At 32.2% G+C, this 22405-nt stretch overlaps 5 protein-coding genes across 5 annotated transcripts; 2 read left to right on the top strand and 3 right to left on the bottom strand.

Moving 5' to 3' along the window:
* Nucleotides 1-5079: 5079 nt before the first annotated feature.
* On the top strand, nt 5080-5903 carry LOC110823239 (Plant invertase/pectin methylesterase inhibitor superfamily protein). Its single transcript, XM_022053588.2, has one exon. The coding sequence runs from the start codon at nt 5161-5163 to the stop codon at nt 5740-5742; it is 582 nt and encodes a 193-aa protein (XP_021909280.1). The 5' UTR covers nt 5080-5160; the 3' UTR covers nt 5743-5903.
* A 1485-nt stretch (nt 5904-7388) lies between these two features.
* LOC110823499 (Plant invertase/pectin methylesterase inhibitor superfamily protein) lies at nt 7389-8366 on the bottom strand. The gene has a single exon (XM_022053892.2). The coding sequence runs from the start codon at nt 8319-8321 to the stop codon at nt 7731-7733; it is 591 nt and encodes a 196-aa protein (XP_021909584.2). The 5' UTR covers nt 8322-8366; the 3' UTR covers nt 7389-7730.
* A 6993-nt stretch (nt 8367-15359) lies between these two features.
* LOC110823071 (Plant invertase/pectin methylesterase inhibitor superfamily protein) lies at nt 15360-16267 on the top strand. Its single transcript, XM_022053352.2, has one exon. It carries the CDS (start codon nt 15466-15468, stop codon nt 16108-16110), a length of 645 nt encoding a protein of 214 aa, XP_021909044.1. The 5' UTR covers nt 15360-15465; the 3' UTR covers nt 16111-16267.
* A 170-nt stretch (nt 16268-16437) lies between these two features.
* On the bottom strand, nt 16438-18932 carry LOC110823070 (endoglucanase 8-like). The gene is made up of 6 exons (XM_022053350.2): nt 18718-18932; nt 17917-18420; nt 17645-17839; nt 17428-17533; nt 17150-17307; nt 16438-17057 (listed from the first exon to the last, which is right to left on the bottom strand). The coding sequence occupies exons 1-6, from the start codon at nt 18913-18915 to the stop codon at nt 16734-16736; spliced, it is 1485 nt and encodes a 494-aa protein (XP_021909042.2). The 5' UTR covers nt 18916-18932; the 3' UTR covers nt 16438-16733.
* Nucleotides 18933-20187: 1255 nt separating this feature from the next.
* On the bottom strand, nt 20188-22308 carry LOC110823300 (endoglucanase 4-like). Its single transcript, XM_022053665.2, has 6 exons — nt 21865-22308; nt 21258-21761; nt 21014-21181; nt 20838-20946; nt 20588-20757; nt 20188-20517 (listed from the first exon to the last, which is right to left on the bottom strand). Exons 1-6 carry the CDS (start codon nt 22087-22089, stop codon nt 20188-20190), a joined length of 1506 nt encoding a protein of 501 aa, XP_021909357.2. The 5' UTR covers nt 22090-22308.
* Nucleotides 22309-22405: the final 97 nt, after the last annotated feature.

The raw sequence follows: 22405 nt of genomic DNA on the forward strand, positions 1-22405 counted from the left end.
ATCACTAAATCCTGCAATAACATGGACAGAACTGAAGAATAAATCCTAAAAGTTGTCGACATATAAACAGAATCAGACGGTCCAGTAACTATCCTTTCATTTGTTTAAAGGATTATAAAAGCATGTCTATACTTCTTGCATCCTCTATCTGCTAGTCCCGATCAGGCCAAAGATTTCCAACAATTAGCAAAAGGTGTAATTAAACAACAAGGAATTAGTAGAAAAAATCAAATGTCAATTCGAAACCCAAAAGTTAACAAAAGGAATAACCTAAACCAGCATTGCATTTTAAGTTGGTGCAACCTACAAAATCTCCAAGAAAGAAACCAGGTACAAAAATTTCAAACACCTAAACTCTTGTCTCAAAGGGGTTTCATTTTGACTTTTGATACCTAAACTGCCACAAACCTAAGAAGAAGAGAGAATTAACAATAACATAGTCAGTCTTTAAAAGAGCAGAAGAATCACATATGAACAAACATTAGTGCATCCTTATCTGAAGCATTCAGAACCAGCATCTTGGAAACATGTTCTTTTCAAACATATACTAATACATCTTAAAGTCCGTAGAGCAACACCCAGGGGCAAGGCAATCATATAAAGCCTAAATCACATCCTCATTAATTAACACTTTAACATTCATAACCAGAATGTTTTAGGTAGATTTAAACTGCCCTATTAAACTCGTGCATGACCCGAAAGGTAAAAACAGATTTCTTACTGGTGACTAGTCAAGCACAAATTAGATTGTTCAGTCGTATATACCAGCAGCTTATCAATAGATGCCTAGGAACATAAGATTTCTTACTGACAGATTCACTATTTAAAGCATTCATTTCCAGGGAAAAGGAAGAGGAATGGAAATGTTGTCTGCTCCATCATGCATCCAACCGATTAATAACACACCAGTGGGCAAAAACACTTTAGAAACCCTAACTTTACACGAGTACAAACTCAACCGACTATATATGCTGACTATTATATGTCCTCGTAGAAATTGAGCCAAACAGTTACCGAGCTGTTCAAGAGTTGAAATCCCATTTGCAAGTATCAATACTACCTACTCGTAATAAGAAAATATAATGAAAAATTAAAGAAAAAAAAAGAGAACTAAGCTTTGGCCAGATAATTGATTTCATCAAGAAATGTGAGAAATTCATCCACTCAAAAAGGGATTTAAGAAAAGCCCAGGAAAACAAGTCAATCATCATCCTCATTCGTCACATAGGTTTATATGCTAATCCGAAGATAAAAGATAAACGATTCTTTTCTTTTACCATCAGGTGGCCAAACTAGCTCCTCAGTTCTTGCTACATTACAGAAAATCACTTCACTACGGAAGCACAAACCCTACATGAAATCAGTTTACAACGAAAATACAAGCCCTATAGGGTTTTCTCTCTCTTGGAAGTTAGATACATCTCTCTGATTTTGGAACACAAGGCCCACTCGCTACCAATCCAAAAGCTCTCTCTGGTTTACTCCTGAGTTTCAAGTCTTTAGCTTCCCCTCTGTTTTTGGCTTCTGCATCCTAAAGGAAGAAAGTCGAGAACGTTTGTGGTAAACCCGAAGCTATTCTTCGGTCGGTCTTCTCTCTAATCGACCCTCATTGTATGAAGAGTATTTTAAGTCCTCTCATTCATCCGGCCAGTCTCCTCGGAAAACGCCGCTTCCTTTCTTCTTTCAGTCAAATCCCTAGCAGAACATCCTTGATTTCTGCCCTTGCCATTTTCGACTTAATAAATCTCTCAATTTCTCGATTTTACGCCACTCCATCGGCTTCTCCCTTCTGCTCTCTTCTTCGCTCGATTCTTTCCCATTTCTGCATCGGCAGCTTGCGAGAGGGTCATTCACGAGTCATCTCGCCGTCCCATCTCTCTTTTTTTTTTTTTTTAACAAAGCGATGCAGAATGAAACTGGAGCTTGAAACGGCATCGTTTTATGGAAAGCTGGAGAAGGCCTTGTGGGCCCAATGTTTTGGGTTTAAAAGAGAGCTGGGCTGTTACATATCTTGAATACTGAGCGTCTAAGGTCGTGAAAATTTTGGCCTTAAGGGAATGTAACGCATTTAAAATGTTGAAGCCAATCTTTTACAACCAGTCAGTTCTAATTAAACGTAACAAAAAATTTCAGACAGATGGTTCGAAACGTTTCGGCTTTTTAGAATAAATAAATAAATACTAAGTTAAACAATTATTAGTACTTATATTTAATAACACCAGAATTTAGTGCTTATTAATTCAAAAGAACATGCGCATCATTGTCTAAATTTGGGTCTAAGTTGGAAAATTTGACCCCCTCTCTGGAGCCACACTGAACAGTGTTGACGTTTGACCTCAAATTGTGGGCAGATTAGATACCCTTTAGAGAAACGATAGATCATATTACATATAAATATATATAATATTTAAAAGAATAAAAAAGATTATTATATTTTAAATCTGAAATTTTAATATTTTATTTTTTTGAAAAAATATAGTAATAAGATATAAAATTTACCAATAATATGTATAAAATATTTAGAGCTCCAACTCACTTATATTTAAGCACCTAATAAATATTTTCAATGCCAAAGCACCTGATTATGATGTTAACAATTAATTTTTATAAAAAGATTATGATAATAAATTAGAGTGTAGTCCTGTATATTATTTTTTAAATATTATATTGTATTATAATTAATGTATATATATATATATTAATTAAAAAAATTTATTAAAAATTATGTTTTTAATTACGCAATTAAACCTATTTTATGTTTTGTTCTGTATGGTTTCAATTATTAATTTCGAATTTCTTACACCTCATCCGCAGTCGGATTCCATGAATTTCCTTTGTATTTTATTTCAAAATATTTAAATTTTCTTTAATAATTTAAATTTGTCGGTCTACGTTGCACTACCCAAACGACGTGAGTGACATCAATGCATTAAAAATATAATAGATATTTATAAAAAATGTATTTAATCGTCTAAAACATTATACTATATTTTCATCTATATATATAATTTAAAATTTGTATATACATGTTCATCAATATTTTTTAATAGTGTCAAGCCTCGACGCTTTATACAAAGAGTAATTTTTACTTTTACCATTTTTATTTTTACTGTTTGATATTCCTGATTCGATATGGATTGTCCATTCTCTTTTAAATATCATCTATCTGATCTTCTCAAATAGTCCGATCTGGACCGTCTATTTTTTATGATTTTCTTTACCCTTTCTATTTTTTCTTATTTATATTTTTATCTTATTTTTATTAACTACTTTTATTTATACCCTTGAAATCAATATAACCCCCACTAAATTTGAAAATTTATTTTATTTACATCAAACTCCAATTTTATTATTATTTTTATTTACATTTTTTTCTTTCTTTAGGTGGATGTTACACATACTATGTTATATAATTTTAATTTAAGATCATAATCTAATATTAAATAAAAATTAAACTTAAATTCTTAGTAAAAAAGAAGCAAAATCTCTTATTATGCGATAAGGTCAGGTGGGTACAAAAGCAATTAGCAAATTGAACGTTTTAAAACGTAAAATTCAACTTCAATGTCGACAACTTTAGAAAGTTAGGTCAAATATGTATGCAATAAATGAATTAACAATTAAAATGTAAATTTTTTACTTTTAAAAAATTCATAATTCACGTTTATCACGATGAATTTAAAATAAAAATAAATCAATAGGTCAATAGATTATTTGGTACAATTTGGAAAAAAATAATAATAATAATTGATTAATTTAGTTTGTTGGGTAGAATTTGATGTCTCCAACTTTTTGGGTCCAAATTAAATGTTGTTACCATAACTTTGCACCTTTTTGGGTAGGGTAAAAATTGATTGATTTTGCTTTGGTCTCTTTGAAGCTTTCACATATATCAATTATAAGTTTATGTTGATTTGATTTAAATTTTAATCATATTTATTTATATTACGAAAATAATTTATATTTATCATAATAGATATTTTTAAAATATATTATATTTATCTTTAGAAATATTTGATGTATAAATAAATTTATTAATGAAAAAAAATTTTATTGGTCTCACCCGTAAATATAAGCACACTATCAAATCACGTAAAAGTTTTGTGTTATTTATTTATTTTTTATTTTGGTGTATTCGTGAATGTTTTATGTATTAATTTTTTTTATCATTATTATTTTTACTTTTTTTGTTTTCACATATATTTTGTTGTTTGTTTTATTACCTAATTTTTCACGTTTACATAAGTGGAATTTTGGCTTTTTTGACGAGAATAGGAAGTACTTTTGACTCAAATGCAATGCCACCAAACCTACGGGAAACAGTTCGTGTGAAAACAAAAAATTTTAAGTCAATTTAAGAGTCAGTAAGCTTACTTTTTTAATTTTAAATTTTTAGAAAATGGTAACCGTATTTTTAAAAAAAGAATATTTTAATTTTAACATTTATGTATAATATATTTTTAAGTACATAAAAAAGTTGGCAGTGTGCGAATATAACAAAAAAAAAAAAGTGATGCCAGTGCAGTGCCGCTTTTGGAGGTGTTGAAGAAATCGACTGTAAAATCCAAAGAAAAGAGACCGTCGCGATTTGGCAAATCTTTGTAAAAAGAAGTCTCCAATGGCGACTTTATTTGTGTATATTTTATTTTCAGTAATCTACGTACAAAAAATATATATTTATATAATAAATTAGTTGGATTCACATGGCATAGACCCACAATTAAACCGACGTCGTTGGATACCCCACTACGTACCGTGCTCTCATTTTTTTCTTCTTTCACACGCCATTTTCCGGCTGTGACAAAAACTTGATTCACAATGTCGGTAGCCAGCAAAAGAGTAAAGAATTAGGTTTTTCTTTAAGATTAAAAATATTTTTAAACTAATTTTTATATTAAAATTAAAGAGTATATTTCATTGTCAAGTGGATTAAATTTTATCGTACACTCCCGAATCTTAGCCTTGATTAATGGCGACCTGTAAATGTCAATTTGCACATGACCCACGAATAAATTAACCTAATTATATTAAACTACCCCATTGACAATCTACGCATACGCACAACACCGTCTATAAATACACGATTCTCTCTCAATCTTAAAACCCAGATCGAGTCTTCCCTAAAAAAATCTTGATATTTAAGATCAGTATAACCCGACAATGGCGAGAGCTGTGAGTTTATTGCTTCTGCTATCTATTTTCTACATCGCCGGCACAAGCAGTGCTTACTCGAGACCCAGTTCAAGCTACATTCAGAAGTCGTGCAAGGCCACGACTTTCCCCGCCGTGTGTTTGCAGACTCTATCGGCGTACTCCAGCAAGATCCAGCAGAGTCCGCAGAACCTGGCCCTGACTGCTTTATCTGTGAGCTTGTCCAGGGCGCAGTACGCTAAGGGGTTCGTGTCCAAGATGACTAAGTTCAAGGGACTCAAGAGGAGGGAGTATCAGGCCATTAAGGACTGTGTTGAGGAGATGGATGACACGGTGGACCGGCTGAGCAAGGCGGCCCAGGAGTTGCAGCGTTTGAGTGGGTTCAGGGGTGACGAGTTCTTGTTCCACATGAGCAACGTCCAGACCTACGTCAGTGCGGCTCTGACCGATGAGAATACCTGTTTCGACGGGTTCGCTGGGCGAGCCTTGAATGGGAAATTGAAGAGCTCGATTAGAGCCCAGGTTGTGAAAGTCTCGCAGGTCACTAGCAATGCCTTGGCTCTGGTTAACCAGCTCGCCGCAACTCACTGAGTCGGCTCACTGGTCGATACATGAATCTCTACTGTTGAATGTTCAGATGGGTGCATGAGTGATACGTTAATTTCCGTGAGAGTTGGTTTGTATGCTTTTGTTATGTATATGGTTTGTAGTGAAAGATTTTCAATGAAAAGGAATACAGAAGCTTTCTTCTTCTTCTTCTTCTTCTTCTTCTTCATCATCTTCATCTTCTTCTTCTTCTCTGTTTGTACGTTCTGCTACATCGCAAATTTGCAGGGATTAAAGCAATATCTCTTCTATAGATTTTGATTTGATTTGATTTACCTGGAAATTCGCCATGATTGAGGCCAGCAGATGCAGCCTGGGGTGAAGACAAAATTGATATGGGGACCAGTTGGATGATATTAAAAAGGAACAGTTACTTATGTTGTGTCTCATCTTTACTACAACAAATACATTCATAATTAGGTTAGATTTTTAGTTAGCATTTTATACACGAACTCAAGTATATTCTTAAATACATAAGAGTTAGATTATTTTAATTATAGTAATTCTAATGAGTTAAAAAAAAATTTAATATTTTTTTATAAAAAAAAATTAAAACAACAAATTTAGAAAATTAGAAAAATTAGTGATAAGAAGGAGGATGACAAGTAAAATACCACTTAGAATTATAAGTCACATGGAGTGTAGTGGAAGTCGGAGGTGGAGCCATAAAAGTCACATGCGTTTCGTTGACAATTTGGGAAGATGGGTTCGTATTATCTGTTGGGTTTTTTCATTAATGGCCCACCTCATCTTTTTTCTTTTAAGAAAAATTTATAAGTAATTACCCCCCATGAAAATAAATAATAATAATAATAACAATACGACGTCGCTACAGCTCAAATGGTTATGCTTTCGGGGACCAAAATACAGATGCCTATTTAATTTCTCCAACTAGCTGTTATTATCATACCTATAATACATTGTGTTCCCAATAATTTCAGGTTTTAAATTAAATTATTAAAAGAATTAATAATCGAAATTAGTCTTAATAATCCATTTTCTAAAGCAATCTTATATATATATATTTTTTTTCTCTTTGCCCATGTTGGTTTTAGTTTTCATCTTGGAAGAATATTGATTCACCCTAGAAATTCCATTGACTAGACATATTTTTTAAGAACAAATGTACAGAAAATTATATTAATTTTATTATCAAAAGAAAAATTTATGGATTTTTTAAAAAATTAATTATTTTTTTTTTAACTTTATTTAATGTTTTTATTTTTAAATATCATTTTTTGTTTTGAAAATCAAAACACTTTGTAAGTGGATCTCTCCGTACCAGCAATCTCTCTTCTCAAATTGTTCCCACTGAAAAAAATTTACTTAATTAATCAAATTAATGAGCTTTTTAGTTGATGTCATGCTTTGACTTGTTAGGACCTCTACACAAAGATCAATATTATATTTTTATACCATCCATAGTACATATATATATGTATATATTGTATGTACTGAAGATGAATAATTGCATGTGGCTATAATTATTATCATATAATATATTCCTGGTTAATCTAAATTACAATACCCTCGATCACCAGATGAAACTCATTGCTTACTATCATGACTGTCGTCACATGGAACTTCCCACATAATATTACAATATATAGAGATATGCACCATTGAAAAGATAGTATAAGCACACTTATATATACGTAGTGTTTTTCCTTCATGATCTTGCAAAATACATTATACATATAGAAGTCTATATATCTCCACCTTTCTGGAAGATTAACTCCCAAATTTTCTTCAGCAGGAAAGTAGGCTAAACATAAATATATACATATATATATATATATATATGAGTTCCAAGTTATAGTACCATGCACCATTTTAGTAAAAATCGTATTTTTTTTCCTTATATAACTTGCTAATAATTAATGAAAGCCTGTACGGGAAATTACAAGGAAACCATTAAATAGATTGATCTAATTTTATATTAGAAACAATAATATGATTCCTTCCGTCAACTTTCAATAACGTAGATAATTGAGGAGAGCCAAAGCATTGCTTGTCATCTTAGCAAGATTCAACACAGACTTCCTGATTTTCTTCTTGACCGACGAGCTCACCTTCCGGCCATCGAACCCATCGGTGCAGGTGTCTTCGTCCGTCAATGCCGCGCTAACCCATGTCTTCATGTTAGCCAAGTGGAGCTCCGTGTCGGGACCGCCTAAGTAGTTGGTTTCAGCGAGAGACTGATTGAGCTCGTCGATGGAGTCGCCGATATTCTCAACGCAGTCGGTGATGATGCCAATCTCTGTGGGGCTGAGTCCTTTTTCTTTGGCGAGCTTGGTCACCAATGAAGAGACATTCCGTGCCGTTCTGATGGTTACATAGAGGGCAGTGTTGCAGAGCTTCAGGGGGTTGGATTCAATGGCGGAGGCGTAAGAAGAGAGGGACTTGCGGCAAAGGGATGGGTACGTTGTTGAATTGCATGCTGTCTTGATGTAGTTGGTGTGGATCTTATTAGTACAATTTGACGCAGCTAATGCCATCTCCGATGACGAGAATGAAACAAGAATTACAATGCAGAAAATAACACTGTTCTTCATCATTTCCATTTCTCAGAGTTTTTCTTTTTAGGGCTACGAGATGGGTTTAAAGAGAAGGTTGTTATTTATAGGCAAGCTCTGAGACTGGTATGGTGAAGTGGCACATGATGATTCCTGATCTGATCTGATTCAACGTGTTGTACAAAAATAAATTAATAAGATTTCAAATTCTATTAGATTTTAAATTACGTGAAAATTATGTGCAGAAAATTCATCTAACATGGTCGAACACCATATAAGGTGCTGATTCAGATGTTTGGAGTCAATTTGTAGAAAGACGGCGCGGGTGAGATTAGTGGAAGGAAGTTTGCTTTGTGGGTCCCACTCGTAATTTCTCCCTAGGCGTTGTTGTTCTAGCGGAATATTTAACGGAAGGCTGTTTTCCGTTGGTTATCGCTCTCCAAGGCAGAATCCCGCGGTTGTCAAAAAAGAGAAAAGTGATTTGACGACATTTTGGTTCACCTTCTCACTTTCAATTCTATAAATGTTTTAATTTATTAATAAACATTAATTATAATACAATAAAAAATAATCATTAAATAAAAACAAAAATAAAAATACAACCTAATTTTTATATCTAAGTTTAATTTTATGTTAGAAACAAATGTATAAATATAGGTGACACTATCCAAAGAAAAATTAATGACTTCTTTAGTAAGAATATCTAATTAGTTAATTAATTAATGGTACTAATTAATTTTAAACTATTTTTTAAACATAAATAATTAAATCGAATATTATCTATCAGTGTGAATGAAATTATGGATGTAGCTTGTAAACTATAACATCATAAGAACAAGAAATTATGATAATAGCATCACGTGAAAGCATTATATTCAATGAGACATCTTTTAATTTATTTTTATGTAATAAAATAAAATATATATTTATTTTAATTAAAAATTTATGATAATATATCTAAATTAATAAAAATTAAGTTTATATGAAATGGGATCAATACATTCCACTTAAAAATTTCACGAACATTTAATATTTTATTACCATGATATATTCATCTAACCAAATTAAACATACTTTTAGAATAAATTCATTATAGTCACATTTTTAAAAGTTCGTGAAATTCGTAAAAATTTGATAAGATGAAGGCCTATGGCAAGCCACGTGCCTAGCCTATGAAATTCGGACACGTGTCGCGTGTTTGACGATCACAATCTGGCGTGTAGGAAAGTCAGAGAGGATAATAATGAACGCAGGATCTCACGACATCTCACGTGTACAGACTGTAGCGTGCGTTAGATCCTGCGTGCCGCGGGGCGTTAACGTGGGAAGTGAACTTCATGTTTCCAGTCGGTTCGTGATGGTTGTCTGCGCCCGTTTTCATCGCCTGAGATTACAACCAATAGATATGTGCCACGTCAATCGTTGTATTTGAGGGTATTTTAGTAATTCGAAGCTCCGACTTTTCTTTGATTAATGAAGCTAATTAGGCGTTTAAGTTGAAAAGCAAGAGGCCAGTGAGTACACGCATTAGATAGAAAGCAGGTGAATCTTTATCCATTTGAGCTTTATTGAAGGGCAAGTTTTCTTTTTTCTTGTTTTTTTTTTTTTTAAATATTAGGAAAACTTATGATTTTTAGTGATATAATATTAAAATCAGATTAGTTATTAAATTAGATAAATCAGTTTATTTATTAATAATAATTTCAAATATGCATAATTGGAGAATTAAAGGTGTTTCAATAAACTTAAATTGGTAAAGAAAATCGTCCCTTATTATAATAATAATAATAAAAGATAGATAATAAATGTTACGCCTCAATATTGGATATAAGTCGCAGTTTCTACTCAAATCATTTTATACAGTGGGCCCATAAAATATATACATATATTGATAAAAAATATAATACAACCTAACATCATATGTGATATGTACGTTAACTATATATACAAAATATGATGTCAGAATTTAGAGTCTAACAGAATACAATAAAATTTTTCGAACGTGCACAAAATATATAAAAATAAGAACAATTTTATAGGTTATACTCGTCTAACAGCGGTGCTGACTCTTCATTATCCTCTGAAAAATATCAAGGTGAAATTTAATGAGTTTCACCAATTCAATAAGTTTTTTTATTCTCTCATCCCATATAAAATTTCATGCAAAACACGCAGTAAGAAATAAAAATAATAAAAATAATTCAGTGCAAAATTTATGTTCTTAAATTTTACTATTTCACATGTTTCAGATCGATCTAATAAATTCTCTCAAATATCATATACAAACTTCAAATATATGTTCTCATACTCTCGAAAGTCATAAATGCACTTGAATATTAATCGTCATTTCGAAACATAATCACACACGCAAAAGATCACGAATATACTCGAATATCGTTCATAATCTCGAAATATAATTACACACATACACAAAAGATTGCAGATACAATCAAACGGTCATTTCTATGGTTTCATCACACAATACCATTTATTTTATTATCGATAAAAGATGAAATAGATCCCTCGTTGTATCAATAACACACACATAAATTACACAATGGTCACAGCAGCTATATTCGCTAGGTGGCCTACACTCACATGAATGTTTATCCGTGTCTGGACTAGGTTTCAAACTCTATCCATGTACAGGTTCATCATGCTTGCTGAACTTCAATCACACACACACACACTCCCCTTCTCGATTCAAACTAAATAAGAAAGTATTTAGAGTCCCTATCCTATTAACTCATATCATCTCATTCTAAAATTCTCAGTTTATTTAAATGATTATTTTTTAACCTCAATTATTTTTTTTCCTTTCTATTTTTATATTTTTATTTTATTTCTTTTTCTTTTTCAATTTTTTCTTAATCGAAAATTTTCCTCTTCAATTTTAGATTTCATCCATCCAAATAATTCAATTCAAATAATTCTTAATCTATTGGGTTGGTTTTCTGGTTTCGTCTCTTCATAGAATTCTCATTGTTTAGATTTACCGTTCATAATTTGGATTCTGTTTCTTTTATCAAAAATTGTATCAACGTCTGTTCAAATTTCAAAATTCATAATTTAATAAAATGAATACACTTTTTAAAATTCGAACAAGGTTGAGATTTAAAAATATTTATTTTTTAACATGTCTTTCTGAATATACTTAAATGTTAAATTTTTCTATACACACAACATAATTAATTAAAATACTTAGAAATACTAAAAATTAATTAAATTAATTTATGAGTTCCAATGACCACCCAACAGAATGCCCGAACTTATCAGGATCGGTACCTGAAAAATTTTTTTGCTCTTTATTCGGTGAATCGGATTCATATTTTTCGAGAAAGACTTTTTAGCTTACTGGATGGCAAATCCAATTTTTATTTCTTGAAGAAGACTTTTCAGCTTTCCGAACGACGAATTAGAACCTAAAATGGCGAATTGGGTTCCCACGCTTGGGGGAGACCCTTCAGCTTCCTGAATGGGTCGACTTTCCCCATTCTTGAGGAGACCTCCTTAGTTCCTGTGTGGGTAGGTGGCCTGTCCGAGCCTGAGTGGCCAGCCCGACACCGTCCCCACTCTATTGCCGCTCAACAGCCACTAAAAATATGAAAAAGCTTTACTTTTCCGGCGTGGGGCTATTTGGCCTCGGCTTAGCTCCGGGTTGCCTCCTCTTGGTCACCCTGCAATTCCCTAGCTCTCAAACCTGCATACACACACACACACGAACACTCGTTTAATTAAAAACACAAATCGAAAGAAGAAAATGAATGCACCTATCTCAGGTGGGATGCTCGAAAAACCCGAACTGCCTCAATCTCAGTCGTCGTACGACGGCTCAGCCGTTTCCTCTTCCTCTTTCTTTTTCTCCTTCTTCGACCTCCCTCTTCCTTTCCTCACCTTCTTCTTCTCTCTTGGCTTCCCCGCGCGACCCCCTTTTCTTCCTTCTCCCTGATTGCTCCTCTATCTTCTCCCTATCTCTTTTTTCGACTGCCCTCACAATGAAGAAAAGCCTTGAACTCTTCCTTTTTATACCTATTTGTCCCAACGGTCGAATCTCTTTTACTCAATTTGGGCCATCCTTTTTCTTTTTAAATTTCAGCCATTCGATCTTTTTAGACGGTTCGATTAGAACCATTCATTTTCTAATTTCCTTTTCCCCCTTTCACTTCCCCTTATTTATACTTTTACCCTTTTTTTTTCTTATTTGTTTCATATAAGTTCCAAAAATAAACCAAAAGCCCCCTAATTTTGAAAAATTCTTTCATTTACATCTTAACTCTAATTTTATTTTTTATTTATATTTCTTCTCTCTCTTTTTTTTTAGATGGATATTACAACAAATTTGTTAGAAAATTATGATTAATTTTAATGCGGAAGTAAGAGAACAAAATATTTTTTTTTGTACCTACGGAGAACGATAATTAATTATTGATGTTCTAACTGTCTCTGTCTTTTCTTAAATGCTACTAGAGTTTCGAATAATTTTCACATCATAAAACTCAAATCTGGTTATAGTTTTACTCTATGAGAGAGAAAAAATGATAGTTTATTATTTTCTGGGTGTTATTTTTTTTCTTGTTAAACATAGATAATTTTTTCTCTTTTATATACTCATCAAAAGTCATAATTTTTTATAAAAAATTTCTTCCTAATAAATTTACAAAGAATCGTGTCTTTTTATAAAAGAGTGTTTCGAGTGTTCTTAATTTTATGCAATAAAATTAAATTAATTATATTATTTTATTTATGTAATTTTTTTGATTGAATTTGAAACCGAGTAATTATTTTTTGATTTGTTTATGTAATTGCTATTTATATATAAAAGGTTGAACTTTTAACACAATAAAATCCTTTTCAGATCTCCTTCGGTTCTTACCTGCAAAGATCCGTAGCAAAATGGAGGAACAAAGTAAGAATGTGAGCGACTATGAGAGAGATTTGGAGAGAGCGAGAGCAGCCAAAGAGAAATTTTCATAGGGTTCTTTTGCCGAGATACTTATATTTCAACTAAAAACATGGTGCACATACACCTTTTACGCACACACTGAACACCTATTTAAAATCTAATACATCCATACACACACACACACATGTTATACACGCCTTCATTTTGATTTCGTGAGCCATTATTTCATTACCCGTGGGCTCTGGTAAACTGGGCTTTACACATAAACCCTTTGACATTTGAGCATGCTGCACATGCGCATATATATATATAGAGAGAGAGAGAGAGAAAGAGAGAGAGAGAGAGAGAGAGGAGAGAGAGAGAAACGTATATATATATATGTGTGTGTGTAATTCACGGGCGTAATAGCTGCAGACATTTGGGGATATGAAAGAAAATCGTTTCAAGTAGAGAAGCCAAAAGATTCTTGTATCTTTTGGAAGATGAGAAGCCAAAGGACCTTACTTTTAATATATATATATATATATATATTATATTATATGGGTGAAACGAAAGCATGTGTGTAACTTAAATGGGTGTATGGCATTAGAAAAGCAGAAACTAGGGTAAGTTTTATCTAGCTAAGAATTAAATGGCGACAACGAGGCAAGTGGAGATGGTGATGGAACTCGAGTACAAAAACAAAAAATATGCTTGAAGATCACTTGTTAATTCTCTCATCTCCCACTTGATCTGCAATTTGAGAGAACACATGGCACGGGCCTACATCTTTTATTTTTTCCTTTTTCAGAAAAGCCCAATTATTTGTCTATATACACACACACACACACACACACTATATGTATGTATGTACATAGATATATATATATATATATATATATTTAGATATTTTCCTCTCCAAAAATATCTATACACAATTGGGTTTTGGCGTGCTACCGACATAATCCACTCTGCAATGCGATATACATACGAATATATATGTGTGTGTGTGTATGTATATATATAGATATATCGGAAAGAAGTACGGCCGAAAGAACTGGTTTTGGAAAGACAACAACCATATCCATGTTTTAAAATGATTAAGAAGCTGTTTGGTTGCAATTTTTTGCTACAGTTTCTAAGCGTTAAACTATTTTGTAATTAAATTAAAAAACAAATTGAGATATTTTCTGGTGAAACTAAAATTAAAATTAAAATTTGCTTTTAATATATATTAAATGTATAAGTAGGTTTGTTAAATGCTTTTTTAAAAAAATATTTTTGCTTTTAAAAAAATATACACACACACACATATATATATATATATATACTTTTTGAAATTGATCATCATGTGAATATATTAAATATGTATTTAGTTTTATTTAAATTTGTTAATTTTAATTTTATTCAAAATTATTGAGCCGCCCAAATACATAAATTTCGGCTACATACATTGTCTTTGTCTCATTCACTATCACCCTCACTTTCTTTTCTTTAATTTTCTTTTCTTTTTTTTTAAAATAATTTTTTAATTATTGGAATTCTATACATATATATATATATATATATATATTAAAGAATTGATATTTGTGTCTTTAATTCTGTCAATTTGCTTAGAAAAAGATAGTTTTCTTTTTTTAGAAAAAAATTTGTAATTCTAAAAATAAGTAAAAATCAAACTTCTTTTTCTCACTACATAAATGTGATTATGAGTTTATTCAATCAAATTAGCTCATAATTAAACTGTTTTTATTGAAAGTAAATCCATTTAATTTAAATTAATACTAGTTTATAATTTAAAATTAAAAAAAATGCTTTGAAAAATTAATCTTTTTCTTTTTTTTCCGTTATAATTCATATAACAAACTGTACTTCTTCCCATCAATTTTTATAAAAAGTTCCTATTAAAAAATTATATAACATTCTTTGTTGAAATGAATCTAAACTTAAACATTAATATTAATGCGATATGATATAAATATTATTAAATTAAATATTATAAAATTATCATAACTAATTTATAATATTTTAATAAAATAGTAAATTTTATAATTTTAATACATTTTGAACGTATAATTCTTAAATATAATATACAAAATTTAATTACTAGATAGGGTATAGTAACTTGGTACATGTACGCAATCATATTCACGTGATTCATAAATAGGGTAAGCATACCATCTTTCATTCTATAAAAGCTAAGCCTCCCCTTAAAGAACTTATAATTTCATCACTTTAAGCTAATACCTCTTGGGCTAATCATCAATTACAGTTTAAAGTTTATAAGCTAAAGCTCATTCTTTCCCAACCATGGAAGCAGCTTTTTCTTCAAACCATCATAAGCTTCCGCACATGAAACTTTTTCTCATCATCATACTTGCCTTCACTTGCCAAACAAGCACCATCTCAGCCGCCAGAAGATCACACATCACAGCCCACTCAAGCGTTGAGTTCATCAGAACATCTTGCCGAGCAACTACTTATCCCACCCTCTGTTTCAGTTCCCTCTCCACCCACGCAAGCTTAATCCAAACAAGCCCTAAACTTCTCGCTCATGCAGCCCTCAACGTCACCCTCGCCACCGCCAAGTCCACCTCCCTCGCCATGCTCCGCCTGTCGAAAACCCACGGCCTGAGACCCAGAGAGGTGGCCGCCATGACCGACTGCGTGGAGGAGCTGAGCGACGCGGTCGATGAGCTCAGAAAGTCTATTGAAGAGATGGGTCAAATGGGAAGATCACGGTCGTCGTCTACAAATTTTGGACTCATGGTCAACGATGTGCAGACTTGGGTTAGCGCTGCTTTGACCGATGAGAGCACGTGTACGGATGGATTTCAAGGGAACGCCATGAACGGTAAGATGAAGGTTGAAGTGAGAGGGAGGATTGTGAATATTGCTCACTTGACCAGCAATGCCTTGGCGTTGATCAACAGATTCGCTTCTCTTAGTGGTTAATTAATCAAATTTTACCATCATGGTAAATGGTAAAATTGGCTATCAAAATTTACCAGTTTACGTCAATAGTTAATTTCCCTCGTGTGCAAGGCGTGTGTGTGATAATTCCAGTTGATGATATTACATATATATATATATATATCAATTTTTAATGTTACTCAGCTTTTTTATTTAGTTTGTAAAAAAATTATACATATATGTAATGATATTAAGTTAATATATTTATTAAATACGATGATAAGTATGGGCAACTTAATTTAGTTTAAAGGAGGAAAATTAGGGTACGGAGATCCTCCAATTAAGGAAAAAAGTTGGAAAATCCAAACAAAGAACATGGGTTAGGGATAGATCACATGCAAATTTAGTACAGTGTTTGTTGCATGGCACCCCACATCAAATTTCTATTCAAATATGGAACAAAATTATTTTGTCTTATCAGATTTGATATTTGATTTAAACATAGTTGTAACGATCATAATATATAATTAAAAAAATTACTGTTTTGTTAATTTTTTTATATAGATTGAAGCACATAAATAGAAAGATGAAGAGGAAAAATGTGTCGTGAAAAATCGGTGCTTTAATTAAGTTTTACGTATTCATTTGAAGTAAAATTGAGAAATTTATTTTGAAGCTTTGAAGTATGCTAAGACTCCAACAAAAGGAGCATTGATGTAAGTGGTAGGCTCCGATTGAGAGACATTGACCCGACTATCTTTGTACTGATCGTTGATATCGGGTCCTCCGACAATCGCCCCGGTTAGTATATTGGGATTAGGGTTTTGGGATTCAAAATAAGGTGTTCCATCATGGCATTTTATGGGTTTGGGATGTTGATCCACACTGGGTAGGGAAGATCCTCTGTGATGGATTCTCTGAGGAAACTTGTTGCTATAACCAACCATGTATGACATTCCCATTGGGTTGCTCCCCAATACATAATCCACCTGCATAATTAATTAGTATTTGTGTAATTAGCAATTATGGAACTAATTAATTGTAATTAAAATTAAAATTAAAATCAAAATCATTAATTAACCTGGGTTCTTGCAAATTCTCTAAGGTCGGAGGGAGAAGCTTTAAGACCACCACATTGAACCACTCTATCTTTCAAGTAGCCAGCATAAACCATGATAAGAAATGACAAAGATGTTGCATGTTGCAAATTGCTTGATCCTGGTTTGAACAGAAGCCCACCTATACATATATATATATATATATATATATATTTTTTTTTAATTTCAAATTTATTCATTTAAAAAAATTAATTAAATCCCATAAATATCTTTTTACTTAATATATAATATAAACACTAACCCTTTGAATATGTGACTGATTTTGTGGGTGAGTTGGGCAACACAGAACACACAAACTGGTCTGCATACCGAATAAAAGGACTTGAATTACCGGAGTCCATCGCCAGCTACAAATATAGAACGAATTAATTAATCAAATTTTGATTAGTTTATCCAATTAATTATATTATGATTAAGACAATAACCCAGAATATTTAAACTAATTAAGAGTAATTAACTGGAAACAATACCTGGGAAAAGAGCACAGCAATGCCAGCATGCTTTGCATCCCATCCAAATTCTAAGAAACCACCCACCAAATAATCTTGGGAGATACTCTTTTCAAAATTCGGTATATTGTCATTAACATATTTCCAGTAGTATTCTAATTTCGTCACCTTATATAGCCATGCCGCTCCCCATATCAGTTCATCCTGTAATTTATATTTATACTGTGAATCTTTAAAAATAACATAACAATAATTTTGTAAATTTATTTCTAAATTTTTACCTCGTAACCATTGAAATCGCAGTAAAATGGGCATGCACCTGCTCCAACACTTGAATTATAAGATCCCTTGTAACTATCTGCAAATTTAAAGACTTCTTTTGCTCTATCAAGAAGAGTTGCCGAGTATTTAGCATCAGCAGATTGGAAAACCAAAGAAGAGGCAGCAAGTGCAGCGGCAATTTCTGCCGAAACTTCAGATCCCGGGTGAGTTGTGTTAACGACATAAGAAGTTCTAAGAGTGTCCATGTCTTCGGGCCTTTCCCAACAGTTGTGATCGGAAATGGGGTTACCAACTACGGCTACGACTGTGCCGGATGTGCTTGTAGCCTTGAGAAGGAAATCGGTGCCCCACCGGAGAGCCTCATGGGCATGTTGAAGGTCTTGATCGCCCATTAATTGTCCAAATTCTGTGATACTCCACGCTAAGACTGTTGTAGTGAATGCCATTGGAAAAGTGAACTTTACGTTATCACCAGCATCATAGTAACCACCTACTAAATCCATCTGAAATTATACATGTTAAATTTGCAGGCAAATTAATATGCATTTAAATGATTAATGTGAATGAAACTTTCGATAAATGGGTCTTCTCACTTCTTATTTTAGGGTCAAGTGAGTGAGTATATATATACATTCATCATCACTTCTTATTTTTGGTTATAGTTTCTGGAACGTTAAAATATTTTATAATTATAATATTATATATTATTCACAGAAATGGTTTTTATCTTAACTATAGTATTAAATAATTGATTAATTAAAAATAAGATTTAACGGAAAATAATTCAATCAATTACTTACACCGATATCGGACCCATCACGAAGAGCAGAATCCTTTCTCCAACTCATCCTCTGATTGGTTAGCTTTCCTGATCTCTGGCCTTCAAAGAACAAGATGCTCTTAGAAAGTGCATCCCCATAATCAGGTCTACACCTGGTCGCACCAAATAACATCCCAATTAATCCTAACCACACGACTATTACTTCACCTCTCACCATTTCTTCTTTCTTCTTTCTTCTTTTCCTTCTTCCCACTCACTCTGACATGAAGAGTTCACAGAGAAACATATAACATATATACACATGTATATATCATTTAAAGAAGCAGATGTAAATGGAAAGTAAAGAACTGAACAGGAAAGAAATAAATGTATGAGAACAACTCAGTATAGTTTTTCCAAAAAAAGGAAAGAGGAATTAGAAATGTTACATTATATTTTTTAATTATGGAAGGAAAAATATAACGTTGGTGCCAGCTTTTATCTCTGTCTTAATTTTTGAGAATTTTATTATTTATTATTTTATTGCTTCAAGAGAAATTATTTAGCTATGTATATTTTACTACATATCCGAGTGAATATTATGAAATTTATTAAGAAAATTTGAGACACTGAGCATGTTGTCATCCGCAGAACATAATATTCAATGTATAGTTTTTTAGAAAAATTAATAATAAAATACTAATTCCTTAAATGTGAAATATAAATTTATTAAGAATTTATTAGGAAATATAAATTTTGATACTTGTAAAAGTATGGATCTTCAAAATAATTAGATATATTAATCGTTTTTTTAACTAAATAATTAATAATTTTATTATTTTCTATCAATTTCTGATCTCGAATCACCTTATATATTTCGTGTATATTCTCATTAAAAAAAAAAATTGATTGTGTTATTTCTTTATTAAAATATTAATTAAATTAATATTGGTAGATATAAATATTTATTTAAAAAATTTAATATGATATCAGCAAATAAATCACTATTGAACTTTGAGAGTCCCATTTCGTTTATTAATTTTTTTTTTAACAAAAAATAAATATTATATTATTTTTTTAATTATATTTCACCTAAAAAATTTTAATTCCTACATAATATTTTTTATTAAAAAAATATAATAAATTTAGGAACATTAATCTAATTTAATTACTATAACCCACTTTCTTTCTTTATTTACTTAATTATTTATTTTAATGCTCACTAATTGACTTTCGTATTAACTTTTTTTTTTGTCTTTAACCACTGTTTTTCCTAGAAATTATGTCTTAGTTATATTTTAAGTAACTTTGTTGCAGTTTAATCCGCAATCTATTTTGTGATCGGTGAAGTTTAATATTTTCCGATTTAATTTTATATAAAATAATAAAAAAATATTAATTACTAAAATATCAAAGTTGTAATAAAACAAATAGATAAAATAAACAGTAACTTACCTATTTATTTACATTAATGAATAATAAGATTAATAAAAAAATCAATTATATGTATTTATATATTTGGATGAGAATTGAAATAAGCTAAGAGTCCAACAAGAGGTGCGTTGATATACGTGGTTGGCTCCGAATATGTGAAATCGGGTCGAGAATCAGTATAAGAATCATGGATGTCGGGTCCTCCAACAACGGCTCCGATCAACAAATTCGGGTTAGGATTATTGGTTGAGAAATATGAAGTTCCTCCTTTGCAGTCAAATGGTTCTGGATGTTTATCAACTGAGGGTAATGACGATGCACGATGGTGTATTCTCTGAGGAAATTTTGTACCATATCCCACCATGTACGACATATTCAGTGGATTGCTTCCCAGTATATAATCAACCTATATGTATGTAATAATAAATCAGTAATAGTTAATTACTTAATATGTATGTATATATATATATATATACCTGTGTTTGGGCGAGACGTGTAAGCCTAGCCGGAGAAACAGTGAGATTTCCACAACGGATGAATCTATTATATTTCCTCTGGCTTATGTAGCGGCTATAAGAAAGGATTAGAAAAGACAAAGCTGTTGCGTGTTGAGTATTACTTCCACCAGGCTTAAACAAAAGCCCACCTAATTATTTCAATAATTTATTAATTATCTGTTAATTATTAATTAAGTGATTAATTATAAATAATTGAATAATAATATACCTGGAGAATATGAAACAGATAGTGAAGGTGATTCGGGCAATAAAGAACAAACAAACTTCTCTGCATTTGAAACGAAAGGAGCCGGATTGGATACGTTGCTCATCAAAAACTGCGATTGAAAGATTTTTAGATTACCCAAAAGATTTAAAATTGTTTTTATGAGAAAAAGATTTAACCTTTGAAAGAAGAACATTGATTCCTGCATGCTTGGAATCCCATCCAAATTCAAAGCTACCACCATTTCCTGAAACTCCCAGTTTCTGCATGTTTCCCACAGCGTAATCCCAGTAAGAAGAAGCCTTGGTGGCCTTGAATAACCACCCTGCTCCCCATATCAACTCATCCTGTATATTCAAGAATCAACCTGTAAATAATTCTTGAATCCCTTTTGTAGTTATTGAGTTATGTATATGTAAAGACCTGATATCCACTGTAATCACAGTAGAAAGGGCAGACCCAAGGTTGAAGATGATCATTATAAGAGCCTGTATACTTGTCGGCAAAATCAAACACCATTATTGCTCTTTTAAGAAGTTTAGCGGAGTATTTACGATCGGAAGATCTGAAGATTAAGGCAGAAGCGGCAAGTGCAGTAGCGATCTCGGCGGAAACTTCTGAGCCTGGAAAGTTTTTGCTGACGGCGAAAGGTGTACGTCTACTGTCCATGTCTTCAGGCCTTTCCCAGCAGTTATGGTCGTCGTGAGGATCACCCACTTGAGCAAACACGAAACCAGGAACACTTGTGGATTTCAGTAAGTAATCGGTTCCCCATCGGATTGCTTCTAATGCATGATTAAACTCTGATGAAGGCATCAGTTTTCCGAATTCTAACACGCTCCACGAGAGCATTGTAATGGAGAATGCCATTGGGAAGTTGAATTTTATGTTGTCACCTGCATCATAGTACCCACCCACCAAATCAACCTGCAAATTTTTATATTCATCATATATATATATATATATATATCTTATACAATGAAATAATCTTCCAGATTGAGGCAGATAGAGATTGGAGAGACAGACATACCCCAATCTCAAACCCATCTTGCAGAGCTGAGTCCTTCCTCCAACTCATCCTCTTGTTAGCTGGTAACTTCCCTGACCTCTGTCCTTCAAAGAACAGAATGCTCTTCGTTAATGCATCTCCATAATCGTGTGAGCTCATTACCCTCATCACCATCATCATCATTATCATCATCATCATCATCATTCCTGCTGCCCTCATCGTCATCAACTTTTCAGAGTAGTACATAGTAAAACTCTTTCTCTCTTATTTTAGTTGGTGCTTAAAAAGATATATATCTCATGTTAATTTTACTTCAACACAAGTTTATATGTATTGATGTGTATATGGAGGAGATAAATGTGCAGATGAAGAAAAGCAAGACTAAACTTGATTGAATTGAGAGGAAAGGTTTTTACTTTTCGATCGCATAAAACTGAAAGGAGGAGGCACCATTGGAGCTCCACGTAAGGTGGTGAATGTTTGTATCGACGTATATAACTTCAATCTTCTTCACTCTATTGTTGTCTTCCTCCTTACGACTCCTTCACATTATGCATTCGAT

The sequence above is a fragment of the Carica papaya genome, chromosome 9 (genome assembly GCF_054855325.1).
Source record: "Carica papaya isolate Zhongbai chromosome 9, ASM5485532v1, whole genome shotgun sequence".
NCBI lineage: Eukaryota > Viridiplantae > Streptophyta > Magnoliopsida > Brassicales > Caricaceae > Carica > Carica papaya.